Source organism: Euleptes europaea, chromosome 14 (assembly GCF_029931775.1).
Source record: "Euleptes europaea isolate rEulEur1 chromosome 14, rEulEur1.hap1, whole genome shotgun sequence".
NCBI lineage: Eukaryota > Metazoa > Chordata > Lepidosauria > Squamata > Sphaerodactylidae > Euleptes > Euleptes europaea.
Window position 1 is genome coordinate 38,280,746 of NC_079325.1, and position 18,036 is coordinate 38,298,781.

Here is an 18,036-nt window from a genome sequence, read left to right on the forward strand (position 1 = left end):
AATATACAGTCCTCAGCAGGTCAACTTCACCTCTCCAATAGAACTGATGGACCTGCCTCCTCCCCATATGACCACCGATTGTATACTTTGCTTTGTTGCTTGCAATATGAGTGGTGGTGGACTAATCCCAGACACCATGTACCCTGTGATATCACACACAAGTATCATAAGGAAAATACAGCAGCAGCGGCAGAAATGATGGCAGCACCAACATATCTTGGGACAGGTTACAGATTTGGAGCAAGCAAAGTGGAGGCCAGGCTGGCCATCTGCACAATACAACCGAGTAAGACACTGCAACACAATCCAGGCAACTGCAGACATTTTATTATGAACAAGGGAGATGGACCAAAAGAACGCTTTGTCCGAGTCGCAAACCCTGGAAGGGGTTTTCAAGTGGTCCCTGTATCCGTGCCTAGCAGACTTCCTTTCCAGCCTCACAGAACAGGGCAGCACAAAGGCCAACACCAGAGAAATGGAGCCTCTGATGACACCATGCACAGATGAGCACCACACTGTACCCTCTGACAATGGGAGGCCATGGCAGTCAACCATCATTCAAAAGGACCTGGGGTCTGGAACAAAGCTCAGTTGCAGCTCTTGGGCAGACGGTAGACACCCCCAGAATAGATGAGCTGCTGGTCCCGCACTTTCTTCTGGAGGAAACCCTGCAGCTCCTGGATGTCAATCTCTGTCACCATGGGGCCTGTCATCACAAAGATCTTGAGCATGCTGTGGATGCGTTCCAGGGACAGACTCTCCAGGTTGGTCAGCATCGCCTGGATGTATGTCCAGAAAAGCTGCAGGGGGCATCAAAAGAGAGGTCAAAATACAGATGCTGAAGACTATGGGGCATACATAGGAGGGCTGTACAGTGCACCAAATATGCTGTCCCAGTGGGAAGCCCAGCCCCATTTATCCAAGATACCATTGCCCTAAAAACATGCACTCAGATACACCATGATTAGAACAGTACTGAAAACAAGTTCAGGATCCCAACCTTGGATCAAATTAAACGATTTTAGAAAAACAGACATCCCATTCTGTCCCAAAACCATGCCTTGGACAGGGACCAGCCTCTGCACTATAAAAAAACATTTGCAGCCAGAAAACCCAGAGCACATATTTAGAATATGCTACCCAGAACAAATCAGACATAGGCAAGACATGAATACCTGAAGCTTTGCAGAATGTATTCAAACTGAGGAATCTAGCTTGACTTGGCATGCAACCAGAGGGGCCGACTGAGCTCTAGAAGCTGCCTGCAGTTGATCCAAGGCAGAAATTAACCCCCACCCCAATAACAAGGGCTCTGAGAGCACAAGGGCAGCACCTGCAACTCCTCCTCCTTCTGGTCCGCTTGGGAGGCCATGGCCGAATCGCCTTCTTCGTCGCTGTCAATCAGCACCACTTTCTCTGCCCGGTCCTTCTGCTCCTCTTCAATTACAGTGAAGGTGCCGGGAGGCTCCTCCCGCAGCACACCTTGCTGCAGCCACAGGGTCATCTTGCGCCGGAGGGATGTCACAGGCACCTTCAGCACCTCGCTCAGCTCGTCTAGAGTCCATGTGCCTGAAAAGGGTCAAAGGCCACAAGAGTTACAAGGAAAACAGTCAGAGAAGCCAGCACAAGGAATGTGTTTGCAGGGGAATCATAGAATCAATCATAGAATCACAGAGTTGGAAGGGACCACCAGGAACATCTAGTCCAACCCCCTGCACAATGCAGGAAATTCACAACTACCTCCCCCCACACCCCCAGTGACCCCTACTCCATGCCCATAAGATGGCCAAGATGCCCTCCCTCTCATAAACTGCCTAAGGTCATAGAATCAGCATGGCTGACAGATGGTCATATAGCCTCTGCTTAAAAACCTCCAGAGAAGGAGCACTTACCACCTCCCGAGGAAGCCTGTTCCACTGAGGAACCGCTCTGTTAGAAAATTCTTCAGGACAGGGCACAATTCATCAGTGGTCAAGAACAGGCTTGCAAGTAGGAAGCATCTCAGCTAGCAGGGAAAGAGCCTCTAGCTGAGACCCTCAAGAGCAGCTGCCAGTCAGGAGGGCGGTAGAATAAAGGACCAGACAGACCAAATTATCTGACTCTGCAGAAATTCCTTATAAACAAGCCATACTCTGTTTCACACTTTTAGATTGCCCTCTAAGCCTGCATCACCTGCCCTCCTCAACACACCCCTCTTCCATTCAAAGCCCTTTAATAAACCACTAGAACAGTGGTTCCCAACCTGGGATACACATACCTCCAGGGGTACGGACCTGGACATTTAAGGGTACGTGAAAAAAATTGAATAATGGCGGGAAAGGGCATTTGAAATAACAGCAACAGCAACTATATTAATTACAAACATTTTGGTAATATGAGGGGTACAATTTATGGAAATAGACTGCCAAGGGGTACACAAGTGAAAAAAAGGTTAGCAACCACTGCACTAGAACACTAGTCCCCAACCTTTTCTGAGCCCACGGGCACTTTTGGAATTCTGATGTAGGATGGTGGGCACAACCACAAAACAGCTGCCATGGCTGACCTTCAGACACACAGTGAACATTTTTTGTACTGTGGTGGCAGCTGCTGCCAAATCAATGTTTTTAAAAAAATCTGTACAGCCAATCAAATCTCCGGTGGCCAATCAGAAGCCCTACTGGGCAAAAGCCCCACCTGATTCCACCCACTTTCGAAAACCCCTTTGTGGGCATGCAGGCACCACAGCAGGCACCAGGAAAGGTGCGTGCAGGCACCACGACCACTAAGTTGCCCCCACCCCCGCACTACAGCCTCTTCCACATTGTACCACTGGCTACAAGCAAACCCGCCGCTGTGTAAAAACAGCTGCGACCACTTCCTCCCACCAGCAGGGGACAGCAGCACATGGATGCCACATAACTCACTCTTGCTTTGGAAGTGCAAGATGATCGCTGCGTGCACCGGCGAGACGGAGAGGGAAAGGGTGCGGTCCGCCAACTCCACATCCAGTTTCACCAAGCCCAGGTGGTGCTTCCAGTTCAGGGTCCTCATGGCCTAAGAACAACCAGGCAGGAGGGGATGCTCAGTAACCTGCCCCTCATGCTGCACCAACAGAAGGCGGGCAAGAAGACGAGAAAAGGCAACAGCAAGCGCACCTGATCCCTGCCCCCTTCCCTGAGCCATCTGTTGCCTGGTGAAACACAGTCACCGGCTCCCCAGTCCTTATTGCTATAATCTTGAGCAATATAACGTTTCTGCATGCATGGGCAATTACCATTAAGAAATCTGATGCTGGGTAACTGAGGGCTGTTGGCTACTGCAAGTAGCAGAGGAAGATGTAGGCAGTGTAAAAGGAAGAAGAACAGGTGGAAGAGCTGTGCCTTCAACATCCCCTGCAGGATGCCTGTCTATCTGATATTAGATCATCTTGGCTTTCTTTCAAAGAGTTCAGGGCAGCAAACATAATCCTCCCCCCATCCTGCCCCGTGGCGCAGAGTGGTAAGCTGCAGTACAGCAGTCCAAGCTCTGCTCACGACCTGAGTTCAATCCCGAAGGATCGAACGGGTTTCAGGTAGCCGGCTCAAGGTTGACTCGGGGCGAAAACGCACGGTCGCTTTATCCTCCTTTAATCCCTGTTTCAGCCAGGATTCATCCAGGATCGAACGCATGCGTTTCGCCTAATTGCATTCGATCCTGGCTAAAACAGGGATTAAAGGAGGATAAAGCGACCGTGCGTTTTCGCCCTCGGCCTTCCATCCTTCCGAGGTCAGTAAAATGAGTACCCAGCTTGCTGGGGGCAAAGGGAAGATGACTGAGGAAGGCACTGGCAAACCACCCCATAAACAAAGTCTGCCTAGGAAACGTCGGGATGTGATGTCACCCCATGGGTCAGGAATGCACAGGGGACCTTTACCTTTTACATCCTGCTCCAGATTTTCCCCATGAGAAGCCTGTGAGGCAGGTTCAACTGAGAACAGGAAAGTGGGCCCCAGGCCATCCAACCAGCTCTAAGGCTGAGCAGGGAATAGGAACCTGGTTCTCCTCAGTCACTCTGACAGCTCTACCAGCTATGGCAGAGGGGCTGTGGCTCAGTGGTAGAGCATGTGCTTGGCATGCAGAAGGTCCCAGGTTCAATCCCCAGCATCTCCAGTTAAAGGGACTAGGGCAAGTAGGTGATGTGAAAGACCTCTGCCTGAGACCCTGGACAGCCGCTGCCAGTCTGAGTAGGCAATACTGACTTGGATGGACCAAGAGTCTGATTCAGCATAAGGCAGCTTCATGTGTTCATGCATACCAACCTGGCTCCTATCAATGTACCATCTATCAAAGATCAGGGGTCTAAAGCAAAGCAGGGACACCTCGATCTTCATCAGATCCTCAGGACGACGAGGCAAAGACCCCAAATCAACTTTTCAAGGGGGAGGTTTTTGAGCACCGAGCTCAGCTATTCAATTAGGAACCTCCACTCAACCCTTGACTATTTCCAGAGGCTGAAGACTGGGAGCCTCCTGCCTGACACCCCTCCAGGCTGGCTCGCTGACCTTCAGCTTCTCGTATTTCTTGGAGTAGGCCTCCATGGCCTCCTTGATTTGTTCAGGCAGCTCCAGCTTCTCTTCCTTCAGGGGTGGCCAGAACTCACTGGATAAGATAACAGCGACAAGACTAAATGGGGGCCTCTCTTCTTCCGGGAGTTTCTGCTCCTCATCACGAATATTAGTGTTAATGCGGCGAGAGTCGGCCATGTCCTAAGGAGGGAGAAAGGGTGAAAACAGAACTGCTTCATTGCCAGGCTACAGAGAGTACAAGAGAACAGTCACAGTTTGGGGGCACTTCCAACCAGCCTGCTGTGCTTCACCTTGGAGCTATAGTCTCAACCATTTCTGTAAAAGGCACTGGGAGTTTTTAAATAATGTAATAGCCCTACATGTACAACCTTTGCTCAGTTTCTGTGGTAGACGTTCAATTTTTTTCTAAATCCAAAATTATGGACACACCACAACAGGCTAAACAATAACTTGATGAACATGTAACACACAAAAGAAAGTTTACTAGAAGCTTTCAACACACACTCTTGTTTCCTACAGGCACTCCAACTGGGTGATGAATGTCCCAGTTTCCAGGGAGAATTATTCTCTCCGTTCAAAAGACAATGCTTGCTTTTGAATCTGAGTCAAGCTTGGATAATATGGTGTGGGTTTTTTTGGGGGGGGATTAAAGGTTTGAATGTGTCTTTTACTCCCACCCTATTATATTTTTGCTCTTTCTAATTTACCTTCCGAAAAATATTGGATTAGCGTTTCGTATTAATGACGGTTTAATCAACTTACTTTTAACATGACTTCACAGTAATGCATTTGGGCTTCCCCAAAACGCAGCTTCAGCAGTTCTACATTCCGGATTTCCCTAAGGCAGAGAAGCAAAGACCTAAGCACATGAGGTATCAGGAGTAACAGAAAGCAAACAAAGAAGTAGCAGCCAGGAGGGGCTGAAGGTGTGCCCTTTCTCCTCCAAATGCAGGCCCAGTGGTGTCCTTACCAAGTGAAATAATTCTTCACACAATGCACAACATGTAGCGATGGCTACCAACTTACATGGCTGTAAAAGGGAATGGAACTCTATATAGAGCTCTAATAGGACGACGAGGCAATAGGAGCTCTAATAGGAGCTCTATTAGCCGGAATGCTGTTCAGACACAATGTGCTTCTGAACACCAGCGGGCGGAAGAGAGAGAATCAGGAGGAAATGGTTGCTGCCTTAATTCCCTGCTTGTGAGCTTCCTGGAGACATCTGGCTGGCCAGTATAGAAACAGGACGCTGGACAAGATGGACCTTTGGTCTGATCCAGCCGGGAGAATCTTATACTGTTAGCCATGACAGCCAATGAGACTCCATGTTCAAATGCAGTATATCTCTGAGTACAGAATACTGAAGAAAAATAGGGGGATAGCATTGACCTTTATGTTTTGCTCATGAACATCCAAAGATATCTGGCTGGCCACTGTAGGAAGCAGAAAGCTGGTCCAGATGGATCTTTAGTCTCATCCCACAGCAAGGCTCTTATATTCTTATGGGAGGTGATGGACTCTGAGGTATTCGCTGTCTGGGTGCCTGGGCTTAAACCCACACACACCCTGCAGTTTTTGCTATAACTTCTAGGGCCAAGGAAGGGCAGAGACTTACAACTCAGGGCCAGCCCTCACCTCTCTGAGCTGTAGTTGAACTGGTGTAGCAGTCGGTCAGCCAGGAGCGTGCGATACTCGTTGATGAACAGGTCCTTGCTGCCATAGATGCTCACCAGCAGACTGATGATATCTGAGGAGCGGCGCTTCGAACTTGATTTCCCTGGCAGGACATGGAGACAGTGAACAACCAAAGAAAGGGATTAGGACACAACACAACAAGGCAAAGTGAGGGAAACCATCACATTCCTGGGAAAGCCAACTTCTTATTCTGCACTAATGCTGAAGAAAGGTAAAACTCTTGCAAACTAAGCTTTGGAGATCTGTTGTGCTCCATAACTTATATAGCTCCTGGTAGTCACAGGGAGAAACCAAGATCTCTGCAGACATTAAACCCAAGACCAGGTCCCTTAGATGCTGCCCATATGGTTTAAAACTTAATCTGGTGCAGAATTCAACATTTTATACAGGCATTTTACTAAGCAATTTTAATATATTTTGAGGAATTTCTTTGTTTCGAATTCTTATGGTTATGAAGATTCATTTATCACACAAATAAAGATATCTATCTAGCACAATATTATCTTGCACTTCCCTGAAGACATTTGGATAGAGTATATGGCTCCCCCTTCCCCATCTTCATAAGGACTAGAACTTCAGTACAAAAATTAAAACTGAGATTTCCCAATATTTGCTAAACATTTATTAAAACATCTAAGATGCTGAACTGTGGCCCAGATAGCTAATGGTACATTTGCTGAAGCACGCAACATTCACCTACAAGGCTGTTGTGATGTTGTTGTTTTTTTTAACAAACTGTTTGGGGGTCCATTTGTCAGAAAACAGTCAAGCAAACAAACATAGCTTTTAGAAAATAAATACAAGTCTCACCAACCTACTTACTTTCTGGAAATGAATTAAGTAGTGTGGCTAATAAACAAATGCTCTTTTGATGCAATTTATCTGGGTTGAAAAATCTCTTTGCGAAACTTTTCAACAAGCTCAGCGATTAGAAAAGTCAGATTTTGCGAGGTCAACTCCAGCTTTCTGTTCGGAAAGAAAAAGGGGACCAAGGGAAACCAAACTGAAGAGAGGCGAGAATGACTACTGTCATATTTACTAACCCGGGTCAGCATCAACAGGATCAGGCACCCAGTCTTCTGGCTGAGAGACGTCATCATCACTCTCTTGGCCATTCTCCAGTGTCACCGGATCAGCTTTGGAGAGCTCATTCGCTAAGTCACCAGATCCTTCGGCATCACCCGTTAGACCGGCCACAATCTGCCGCACTGTATCCTCTCTGGTTCTGTCAAGAGAAGGCGACATGCTTGAAACCCAAGGGCTATGTTACAAGCCTATACTTCTGCCAGCACTATGCCAGCACCTGCACCATCCCTCACAAGAACTGTGACAATTATAGTTTGAGCTGTGAATCTCTAACAATCCTCAGCATCCTCATAAAGCTACCGTTCCCAATATTCCTTGAGGGGAAGACAGGCCTATGTTTTAAATGGGTCCTGCTCACCTCAAGTACTTCCTGATGGGTTCACAGGCCACCTCCAAGATGACCATGGAAGGGTCCAGCTCCCGCAGGGCTTTGATGGCTGAGATGTAGAGGGTAATGATATCCGATGTGTTCACCCCTAAAATAAACATGTAAGGAGATGCAGAACCTCTAGTTTCTGCCCCCCCCTTCGGAAAATGAAAACACCAAGAATCTCTCCAGCTGCTCTTTGGGTTGGTGTAGCCCTGTATATTCCCCACACACACACACAAGTGGAAAGGGGAGACTTGGTCTCTTCTGCCACAGAAGAGTGCCAGCAGAGAGCCTTGCACAGCCCATATCAGGCTTCATCCACTAGACTAAATTCAGTTTGTCATATACACTAAGCAATTGGAGCTGGATCGCCCTGGAGAATCTCTGTGCAAGATCCTTTACTACCACCAGTTTCAAAGCACTTTCAAACTTTCTTTGCCATCTTTCCTAGTCACACAACTTCCCCGAGAGCCTGGCCACAGTTACTGCCATTTTACAAAGGGGTACGTTACGGCAATTGTAGCTAAGGGGCAGAGCTTTGCTCAAGGCACAGTCGCAGAAGGTGGGCTCTGAAGCCCCATCTCCCAGAGCCACATCCAATGTTCTCTTCAGTGCCACCTTGTTGACCGTTGCCTGACATCTTAATTAACTACTACCAAGGGAAAAGGAGAACAGAACTGGTCTCAAATTAGGCCAGGAGGCAACTTTCAGTAGGAACACCTAAGAAGAGCCTCGTGTGATAGCAAGTCTAGAAGACCATTTCTAGCAGCCAGGCAGATGCTTCTGGGACATGAAGCCAACAGCCCTCCCTTGTTGCTTGTCCCCAGAATTCGGTATTCAGAAGTAGACCCTCTGAGAATTTAGGATCCGTTTAGCTATCACACCTACCAGTTAGTGCTAGACCTACCCTCCTCCGTGAATTTGTCTGATTTAAATCCATTTAAGCCTGTGGCTAGCAGCACACCCTGCGGCACCAAATTTAATAAATCAACTACTTCCTTTGTGTCTGCCCAAACTCTACAGTCCATGAGTTTCAGCGGGTGATTGGAATTTCCGTTGAGAAAAGGGAGAACACAAGAGTAGGTTTGGAAGGCACATGATGTGGCACCCTTGATGAAGCTAAGCGGGCCTGAGTCTGGTCAGCAGCGGGACAGGAGACCCACTGGGAACGTTATGTATTCTGGTCTGATGAGTTTCATGATGAAGGAAGGCAAATTATAAACAAAAACACCTCTTATCTACTTCCTCTGTGTGGTTCATAATTTTGTAAATCTCTATCCTATCCTCCCCAGATTGCCGCTGCTGGAGAGACACAGGGTTAAAAATACCCACCAGGATGAAGAAGGCGCATTTCTAAGGCACTCTTCAGGGAGCTCAGAAGCTGCTGTCGTTGATTGGTCCGTTCTAGACAGTACTTCAGATCATCCACTGCTGGCTTCGACTCCGGGAAATCTGCAGACCAAAAACCATGGGAAGGGAAGCACTACGTACTCATGGCATATGACAGAATGGCAAGATATAGTTATCATTTATTGTCAAAATAATAATGAGGAGCATTTATTGGGTTGGGGTGCAGGGGTCCCCAGCCTTTTTGAGCCTATGGGCACCTTTGGAATTCTGAGAAAGGGTAGTGGGCACAACTATAAAATGGCTGCCGCAGGAGGCGGAGCCAACACACAATGTCTGGGAGCAAGGTGAACATCCCAGGCAGAAGCTCTATTTAAAATGAAGATATTGTTTTAAAGTATTTTTGTGGGTACACACAGCTTACTTTCAGTTATACAGTGAAGATCCTTGTGCTGTGGGGGCAGCACCTGCCAGAGCAACTTTTAAAACAACTACTCAGGCAACCCAATTTCCAGTGGCCAATCAAAGCCCCATCCAGCCTCACCCACCTTCTAAAAACACTTGGCAGGTGCCAGGAAAGGTGTAGGCGGGCACAAGCCCCATCCAGCCCCACCCACCTTCTAAAAACACTTGGTAGGTGCCAGGAAAGGTGTAGGCGGGCACCATGGCGCCCACTCAGCAAGTTCCCAACTGAAAGGCTTAGCCTCTAGAATACACTAACTTGATTTGACTCTGACTTATGCCCATGAAGTGGAGGGGGGGTGACTTGTTGCAGGGGTTTTGCTTGTGCTTGGAGGCTGAATGATAAGAAGTATTCGACATCAGATCAACTACCCCACTAGGTCAGTGCAATGATCCTCAGACTTAATGTTTTCAGGCAACCATTCCTGCAGTGACTTGCCTGTCAAGGCAACCCTGTGTGTCTGGGTCTGCCTTGGAAAAAAGGGCAGGATAAAAATTAGAGATAGTCAGATAGAGCCTCTAAGGAACCCAACTGGGGTTCCCTAGCGCACAGTTTGAAAGCTGCTGAAGTTAAACCTTTGGTTAGTTTTGTAGCTGGAACCACTTGCCCTGCAAGCATCTATTCTGCAGACACCTGTCCCGCTTGCAAAACTCCGTAATAGTCTGTGACACCCTGTGCAACTGTATAGGTAGCCCTGGACCAAACCAGGACTGATGGGCCCCATTTATATAGAGTGAAAGAAACCTTAAAAATGTTGTCCATACTCTTGCAAAAAGGGAGAGAAACAACTTGCAGGGCTAGAGCATGCATGACTTTACCTCGGATTATGCTGAACAGTTCTTCGATGCGCATGCTAGCATAAAGGCGGTAGAAGAATCTCTGGACATGGCACCGCCAGCGCTTCAGAGTGCTGTTGGCTTCAGAGTTGGGATGGGTAGATGCCCCTCCTTGCAGAAACACTCTGCTAAGCCAGCCAATTACCTTCTCAATCCACTGCATTACAAGGAGAGTGAGAGAATCACCATCATATGCTACAGGGCCTCCAAGATGCAAGCCATTTACCAATTTCTGTCTCATTCATCCACAGAGAAAGGTCCATTTTATGTTCTTATGGAGAAGGAATGCAGGCTGAGACCAAATGGGTTACTTACAGCCACCCAGTGAGCTTTATACCAAAGGAGACACTGGAACTCAGACCTCCCACAACAAAGTACCAAAAGCTGCTATTTAACCTTTCCTGGAGCAGTCCTGTTGTGACACCTTGCATAAAGCCAGCTGAGGGCACACAAACTACCTTATATTCAATCAGATCACTGGTCAATCAAGGTCAATATTGTCTACTTGGACTGGTAACAGCTCTCTTCAGTCTCAGGCTGAGGTCTTACTACCTGATGATCCTTTTAACTGGAGATACCAGGGATGGAACCTGGGACCTTCTGCATGCCAAGCAGATGCTCTATCATTGGCCTATAGCCCCTCTCCCTATACCAAAGGGCTCAAGGCAGCATTATTTTCAACATAAGCTTTTGTGCCTCCTATACTAGCATGTTCCGTAAGGAACCAGCTTACAGTTGCCAATGATGAGGGACAACAATCAGAACAGCATCCTATGAGAATCTAGCTTGAGCTCCAGAATCCTTTGCAATGCATGAGGTTCCCAACTCAAATCTATGCAGGAAGTTTAAGTCGCCAGTTGAGGGTCCACATTTCAAGTGAACACCCCACAGAAAGCGAAGATGAACATATGATCTCTGACTAGCCTGGGGTTTTGAATTTATATATAGAACTGTCTTATATCTAGTTTTGAATACACACACGGAGCTTGTTATACCTAGTCACAACATTGGTTCATGTAACTCAGTATCATCTACTCCAAACAGTCAGTCCATGAGCATTTAGAAAGGATGGCTGTGATTACTAAGAGCCAGAACAGGTTTCTCAAAAACAAGTCAGGTCAGACTAACTTATCTCCTTTTTTGAGAAAGTTACTACCTTGCTGGAGCAGGGGAATGCTGTGGACATAGTTTATCTTGATTTCAGTAAGGTTTTTGATAAGGTCATAATATCCTTGTTGACAAGTTGGTAAAATGTGGTTTAGATCCTATTACTGTTAGGTGGATCTGTAACTGGTTGACAGATCGCACCCAAAGAGTGCTTGTTAATGGTTCCTCATCCTTTTGGAGAGGTGTGACAAGTGGAGTGCCTCAGGGATCTGTACTAGGTCCTGTATTGCTCAATATCTTTATAAATGATTTGGATGAATGAATAGAGGGGATGCTTATTAAATTTGCAGATGATACAAAATTGGGAGGGGTAGCAAAAATGGTAGAAGACAGAGCCAGGATACATGATCTTGACAGGCTGGAAAATTGGGCTAAAACTCATAAAATGAATTTCAACTGAGATAAAGTTTTGCATTTAGGTAGGAAAAATCAAATGCATAATTATAGGCTGGGGGAGACTTGTCTTGGCAGCAGTATGTGTAAAAAGGATCTAGGGGTCTTAGCAGACCATATACTGAACATGATTCAGCAGTGTGATGCAGTAGCTAAAAAGGCAAATGCTATTTTGGGATGTATCAACAGAAATATAGTGTCCAGATCATGCAAAGTGATGGTAACACTTTACTCTGCTCTGGTTAAACCTCACCTAAAGTAATGTGTTCAGTTCTGGGCACCACAATTTAAGAAGGATGTAAACAAGCTGGAACATGAGGGGTCTGGAGTCCAAGTCCTATGAGGAAATGTTGAAGGAGCTCGGTATGCTTAGCCTGGAGAGGAGATGACTGAGAGGTGATATGATTCTAATCTTCAAGTACTTGGAAGAGCTTATAGAGGATGGTATGGAGATGTTTTCTGTTGCCCCAGAAGGTCAGACCAGAACCAACAGGTTGAAATTAAATCGAAAGAGTTTTTGGCTAAACATTAGGAAGAACTATTGTCGAAGGCTTTCACGGTCAGAGTTCATTGGTTCTTGTAGGTTACCTGGGCTGTGTGACCGTGGTCTTGGTAAGAAAATACCAAGACCACGGTCACACAGCCCGGATAACCTACAAGAACCAATTAGGAAGAACTTTCTGACAGTCAGAGTGGTTCCTCAGTGGAACAGTCTTCCTCAGGAGGTGGTAGGCTCTGAAGGTTTTTAAGCAGAGGTTAGATGGCCATCTGACAGCAATGCTTATTCTGTGAACTTAGGCAGATCATGAGGGAGGGCAGGAAGGGTTGCTTCAGTGACTGGCTCTTGTGTCCCTTTCTTACATAGCCAGGGTATTGCCAATTGCCACTTTGGGGTCAGGAAGGAATTTTACTCCAGGCCAGATTGGCCAGGAATCTTGGAGAGTTTTCTTTTTGCCATCTTCTGGGCATGGAGTAGAGGTCACTGGGGTTTTGTGGGGGAATTAGTTGTGAATTTCCTGCATTGTGCAGGAGGTTGGACTAGATGACCCTGGTGGTCCCTTCCAATTCCATGATTCTAAATCACAACAGTTTTCCAGGGTCACAGAGCTTTTATAAAAGGTCTTTCTGCACACCTACAGTCTAAGACCTTTTAATTGACGATGCCAGGGAGTCAACCTGCTGCATTCAAAGCATGTGCTCTGCCTCTGAATCATGGCCCAAGCTACCAAAACCCTGCTCACCTCTTGGAACTCATTCAGAAAAGAGCGTTCATATTCCCCCCGGCATCTCCACTCCATCCGCTCCTCGATCATTTTGTGCAGAATGTTGGTGACGGCGTCAGCACTCACTCGCTCCAGCAGGTTGAGCCTGTGACTGAAGGGACAAATGGACATTGCTCATGAGTCAGTACAAAAAAAACCCCTCCTAAATCATCTCCAGATGGTCAGGAGAAGGTAGCACTTAAAAACAAAAACTGGAAAATATTTTAACAAATCTAGCTTCCTTTAATGAGTGTTTAATTTTATGATAATGTAGCAGTGTGTTCCCATTGCAATGATCTTTCTCTCTCTTTGCTGCCCAGCTTGGAATATTACAAGTTACAGATATGCTTGGGCAGATATGCATGCAAGTGTGTGTGTGTGTGTGTGTGTGGGGGAATTATAGTACTCTTTTGTTATAACATCTATTGTTTTCTTTTTGATGACAGAAGTAACTGTATCAATAGGTTATATTTTCAATTATATCAAAGTATATAATAAAATAGGAGTGGGGAATTAAGCCTTACACTGGACAAATTCCTCATCCTTATGGCCAAGGTCATTTTATTTATCTGCCTTTCTATCCCAAAGGTCATTTTATTTATCTGCCTTTCTATCCCAATTGCTCTGCCCATGACCATCACCCAGATCCACCATGTTCACCTACCCAAAAGGCTCCTGATCCTTTAAATGATACTGTCCCCCCAACCCCATAGCCCTTTCTTCCTGGAACTCTCTTCTAGAACATTTATGTGATGCTGCTTCTCCTTTTTCTTTTAGACTCTCTCTCGCAACCCACCTTTTCCATAAAACCTTTGGCACAACCTTAGTACTCACCACCAACTGAAACAAAGCTCAAGTATGTGTAACAAGACTAAGTTACCATTCTCCCCCTACTTACTTCTACCTTCCTTCTGCCTTCTAATGAAAAGTGTAGCTGCTTAGAGCAGGGTGCTGTCTTTTTGCTTGTGTTACTCTGCCAAGCACCCTGACAGAACTACACAGAAAATCAATAGTAAACTAAATGATGTTAGGCAACTAAATCTCCCTCAGCCTCATTTTGCAATGTAAGGATAATACTGCTAGCCTACTTTATATGGCTGTTTTAAGAATTGTGGAGATAAGGCAATGGAAATGCTCTGAATATTTTCACGCTCTACAAAAATGTCAACTATTATCACAAACTACTCTACAAAGTCAGCCATGTTATTATCCCCATACTGCAACAGAACAGGGAGGGAACTAAAAGGCCCCTTCATGAGTTCACAGTTGAGGTGATGTTTCAATGGGGGCTGTCCCAGCTATTATTTATTTACCATATATTTAATGAATTTATACCCCACCTTTCTCCCCAATGGGGACCCAAAGTGGCTTACATCAGTCTCCTCTTTTCCATTTTATCCTTACAGCAACCCTACAAGGTTGATTAGGCTGAGAGAGTGTGACTGGACTGAGGTCTCACCTAGCGAGTTTCCATGGCACAAGTGGGGATTCAAACCTGGGTCTCCCAGATACTAATTCAACACTCTTAACCACTCTACACCACACTGGCTCCCACAACATTACACTCCTAATTTCTGTGTTCTAGGCCCACAGTTGGCAGGCAACTATTAGCTAGAGTCTTCAGAGTCATGTTTCATGTCCATTTTCAAGACCTAAAAAGTGCTCACAGGATGTCATTGAGCTGCTGAAACTGTTCCATGGCGGTCGGGCACCAACACTGGGCCTTCTTACAGTTGCAGCCTGCACACTGCAGGCCCCCTCCTCCAGGTTCACCATCCTCCACTTCACTCTCTTGCTCATTGTCACTCATGCTGTTGTCTCCCTCGTTCAACTTGTCTTCACTTCTCTTCCACTGCCTCATGTAGATCTTGAAACTGCGGCTGTAAAACTGTTGGATCATCTCCTGGAAGTTCTTTGTGGTGGAGAAGAAGAGGATGGCCCTGAACATGGTGTAGACTTTCTCCTGCAGCCCCTGGGATCCAGTCCCAAGGAGCAAGCCTGCTTTGGTCCATTTCTCCAGAAGGTCCATGCTGTGCAGGTAAGGGTCCAGACGGCACTTCAGCAGACAAAAGGCATCCAGGAGCAGCAGGGAGCACTGCGGCTCTTCGGCTGTGTTTTCATACTGTGCAATACAGTTCCAGAACTCCGGAGCAATGTTTGCCTGAAGGTCAGTCTGTAGAACTTCCAAAAACCATTCCTCCACAACCGAGTGCAAGTCATACCGCTGCAATACCTCTAGGGCAACCTGCAAGTCATAATCCTTTGGTGGCCCTGCCAAACTGGATCGAGGAGCTGCCTACAAAGCAAGACACCACATGAGATATAAGGTCTAAGAAAAGGCTAGATAGAAAGAGGGCTGTGCGCCACTCTCAGCTGCAATATTTCATGTTTAAGAACATAAGAAAAGCCATGCTGGATCAGACCATGGTCCATCAAGTCCAGCTGTCTGTTCACACAGTGGTCAATCGTGTGCCTCTAGGAAGCCCACAGCATTGTCCTGCCTGTGTTCCACAGCACCTAATATAATAGGCATGCTCCTCCGATCCTGGAGAGTAATAGATATGCATCATGACTAGTATCCATTTTTACTAGTAGTCATGAATATCCCTCTCCTCCATGAATACGCCCACTCCCCTCTTTCAAGTTGGCAGCCATCCCCACATCCTGGGGCAGGGAGTTCCACAATTTAACTAAGCATTGTATGAAGAAATACTTCCTTTTATCTGTTTTGAATCTCTAACAGAAGATGACCAAGGCATATGCTGAGGTCAGGCTACACCTCAGTCCACCCCACAGCAAATGACTTCTAAAGCAGTTCTTCCTTACAGTCAGCCAAACCTCTAGACAAGGAAAACCACTCACCTCAAAAGATTGGTTGTGGGGTAATACTTAACGGGAGCAACTTTCTAATCATTTCATTGTATTATATGTCTTCTATATAGGTGTCCCACTTAACTATTGGGCCTCACTTGTGCCCCTTCTCCTTCACCCTAGTGCAATTGCAACCAGTTTTACTCACCACCACCCCACGATGCTATGTGCAAATTATATCCCTCACACAGCCAGGCAGAAGACTCCCCTTCTACTCCAACTCCTTAGCAATCTGCATCCAATGACCCCAGCACCACCACCACCTTTGCCACCCTTCCTCCTGGGTCAACAGATTTCGCCCCAGAAGTGGCACCAAAGAGGGGAAAGTAAACTCCCCCACCACGCCCCCTACTGACCTGCCCCAAAGACCCTCCCCGTTCATTCCAGTGAGGTCCCCTTGGCTCCTATCCCTCCCCCACCCCCAGGGTTGCCTCTTCACCACCGGGAGATTTTGGGGGTGTAGCCTGAGGAGGGCGAGGTTTGGGGAGGGGCTTCAGTGCCATAGAGTCCAATGGCTAAAGTGGCCATTCTCTCCAGGGGAGCTGATCTCTATCGGCTGGAGATCAGTTGTAAAAGCAGGAGATCTTTTGCTATTACCTGGAGGTTAGGAAAAATTGAACAGGAGTCTCCAAGTACAATTCAAATTGGTGTTGAAATCTTCTGGGTATATATCTCTTAATTGATCTTCAACAAGTCCATGAATGGTACAATATTCCCCCAAAGATGCCTTTTTTTCTTGGGGAAAAGATGGGGGACGAGTATCCTACGTGGAACTGAATACTGTGTGTGATGTATAATTGAGTATTTCATAACTGAAAATGGAACTTTAAATGAGGCTGAAGAAAAGAATCTGAAACGGCCGTCCCCCATCTAGAGACTGCATCAAACTTACATGTGTATATATTGTATATATTCTCTAAGATTTATGTTTACGTATCCCACTGCGTTCTGTAGATGTTATATGTTTAAACACCAATAAGTAATTTGATACTTTTGTACTTGGAGACTCCTGTGCAATTTTTCCTAACCTCCAGGTAATAGCAAAAGATCTCCTGCTTTTACAACTGATCTCCAGCCGATAGAGATCAGCTCCCCTGGAGAGAATGGCCACTTTGGCCATTGGACTCTATGGCACTGAAGCCCCTCTCCAAACCCCGCCCTCCTCAGGCTGCACCCCCAAAATCTCCCGCCGGTGGTGAAGAGGCAACCCTGGGGGTGGGGGAGGGATAGGAGATGTGTTTTTTTTTTAAATGTTTTTATTAATTTTTGATAGTAAATACGGGTACAGAAAAAAAAGGAAAAGGGAACAAGGAAAGAAAAAAGAAAAAAATACAATTTGTTTTACATTGATATGCCTGATACAGCCCCCTTGTAGAATATCATAATACATAATACACTGATTTACTAAACGCGCGGGTTTAATCTCCTATTTAAATTTGCTGTACTTCTTAAAATTTAGTTGTTTTTTGGTTTTAATATATTCATAAAAGGCTTTCCATTTGTCTCCGTTTTGTTTTTGAGTATCCTTTTGTAATATTTCGGTCAATTGTGCCATTGTAATATATTATCTGTTCTATGTTTAAACACCAATGAGTAATTTGATACTTCTGTACTTGGAGACTCCTGTGCCATTTTCCCTAACCTCCAGGTAATAGCACGGAGGTGCCTTCTTTGGAATTACCTGGAGGTTGGCAACCCTACACCCCCCCACCCCCAACAATCCCTCGAACTTGCCATGCCTCCCCGTCCCTCCCATGTGCTCATTGCAACCCCCCAACCCGACCCAACCCAACCCGCGATGAGTCGGGAGAGTCTCGACGACACTGGGCCCACGACCCGCTTCCCCTATCTGGGCCCCGTCCTCCACCTACCAGGCCGAGGGCGGCGGGCGGTACTAGGCCGGTGCTCAGCGTGCGCCAGGCGGCCGAGAGCTCCATGAGCGGCTCCCTCCGCAGGCCGAGGCAGGCGCGCGGCCGGGACCGTTGAAGGAGGAGCAAAG

The 18,036-nt window shown here is 46.6% G+C and overlaps 1 protein-coding gene across 1 annotated transcript; it reads right to left on the reverse strand.

The window, feature by feature from the left end:
• Positions 1 to 536: 536 nt before the first annotated feature.
• On the reverse strand, positions 537 to 17,974 carry ANAPC2 (anaphase promoting complex subunit 2). Its single transcript, XM_056860705.1, has 13 exons — positions 17,909 to 17,974; positions 14,834 to 15,462; positions 13,146 to 13,278; positions 10,327 to 10,501; positions 9,031 to 9,150; positions 7,687 to 7,804; positions 7,286 to 7,467; positions 6,183 to 6,324; positions 5,310 to 5,385; positions 4,524 to 4,727; positions 2,907 to 3,036; positions 1,334 to 1,569; positions 537 to 800 (listed from the first exon to the last, which is right to left on the reverse strand). The coding sequence occupies exons 1-13, from the start codon at positions 17,972 to 17,974 to the stop codon at positions 588 to 590; spliced, it is 2,424 nt and encodes an 807-aa protein (XP_056716683.1). The 3' UTR covers positions 537 to 587.
• Positions 17,975 to 18,036: the final 62 nt, after the last annotated feature.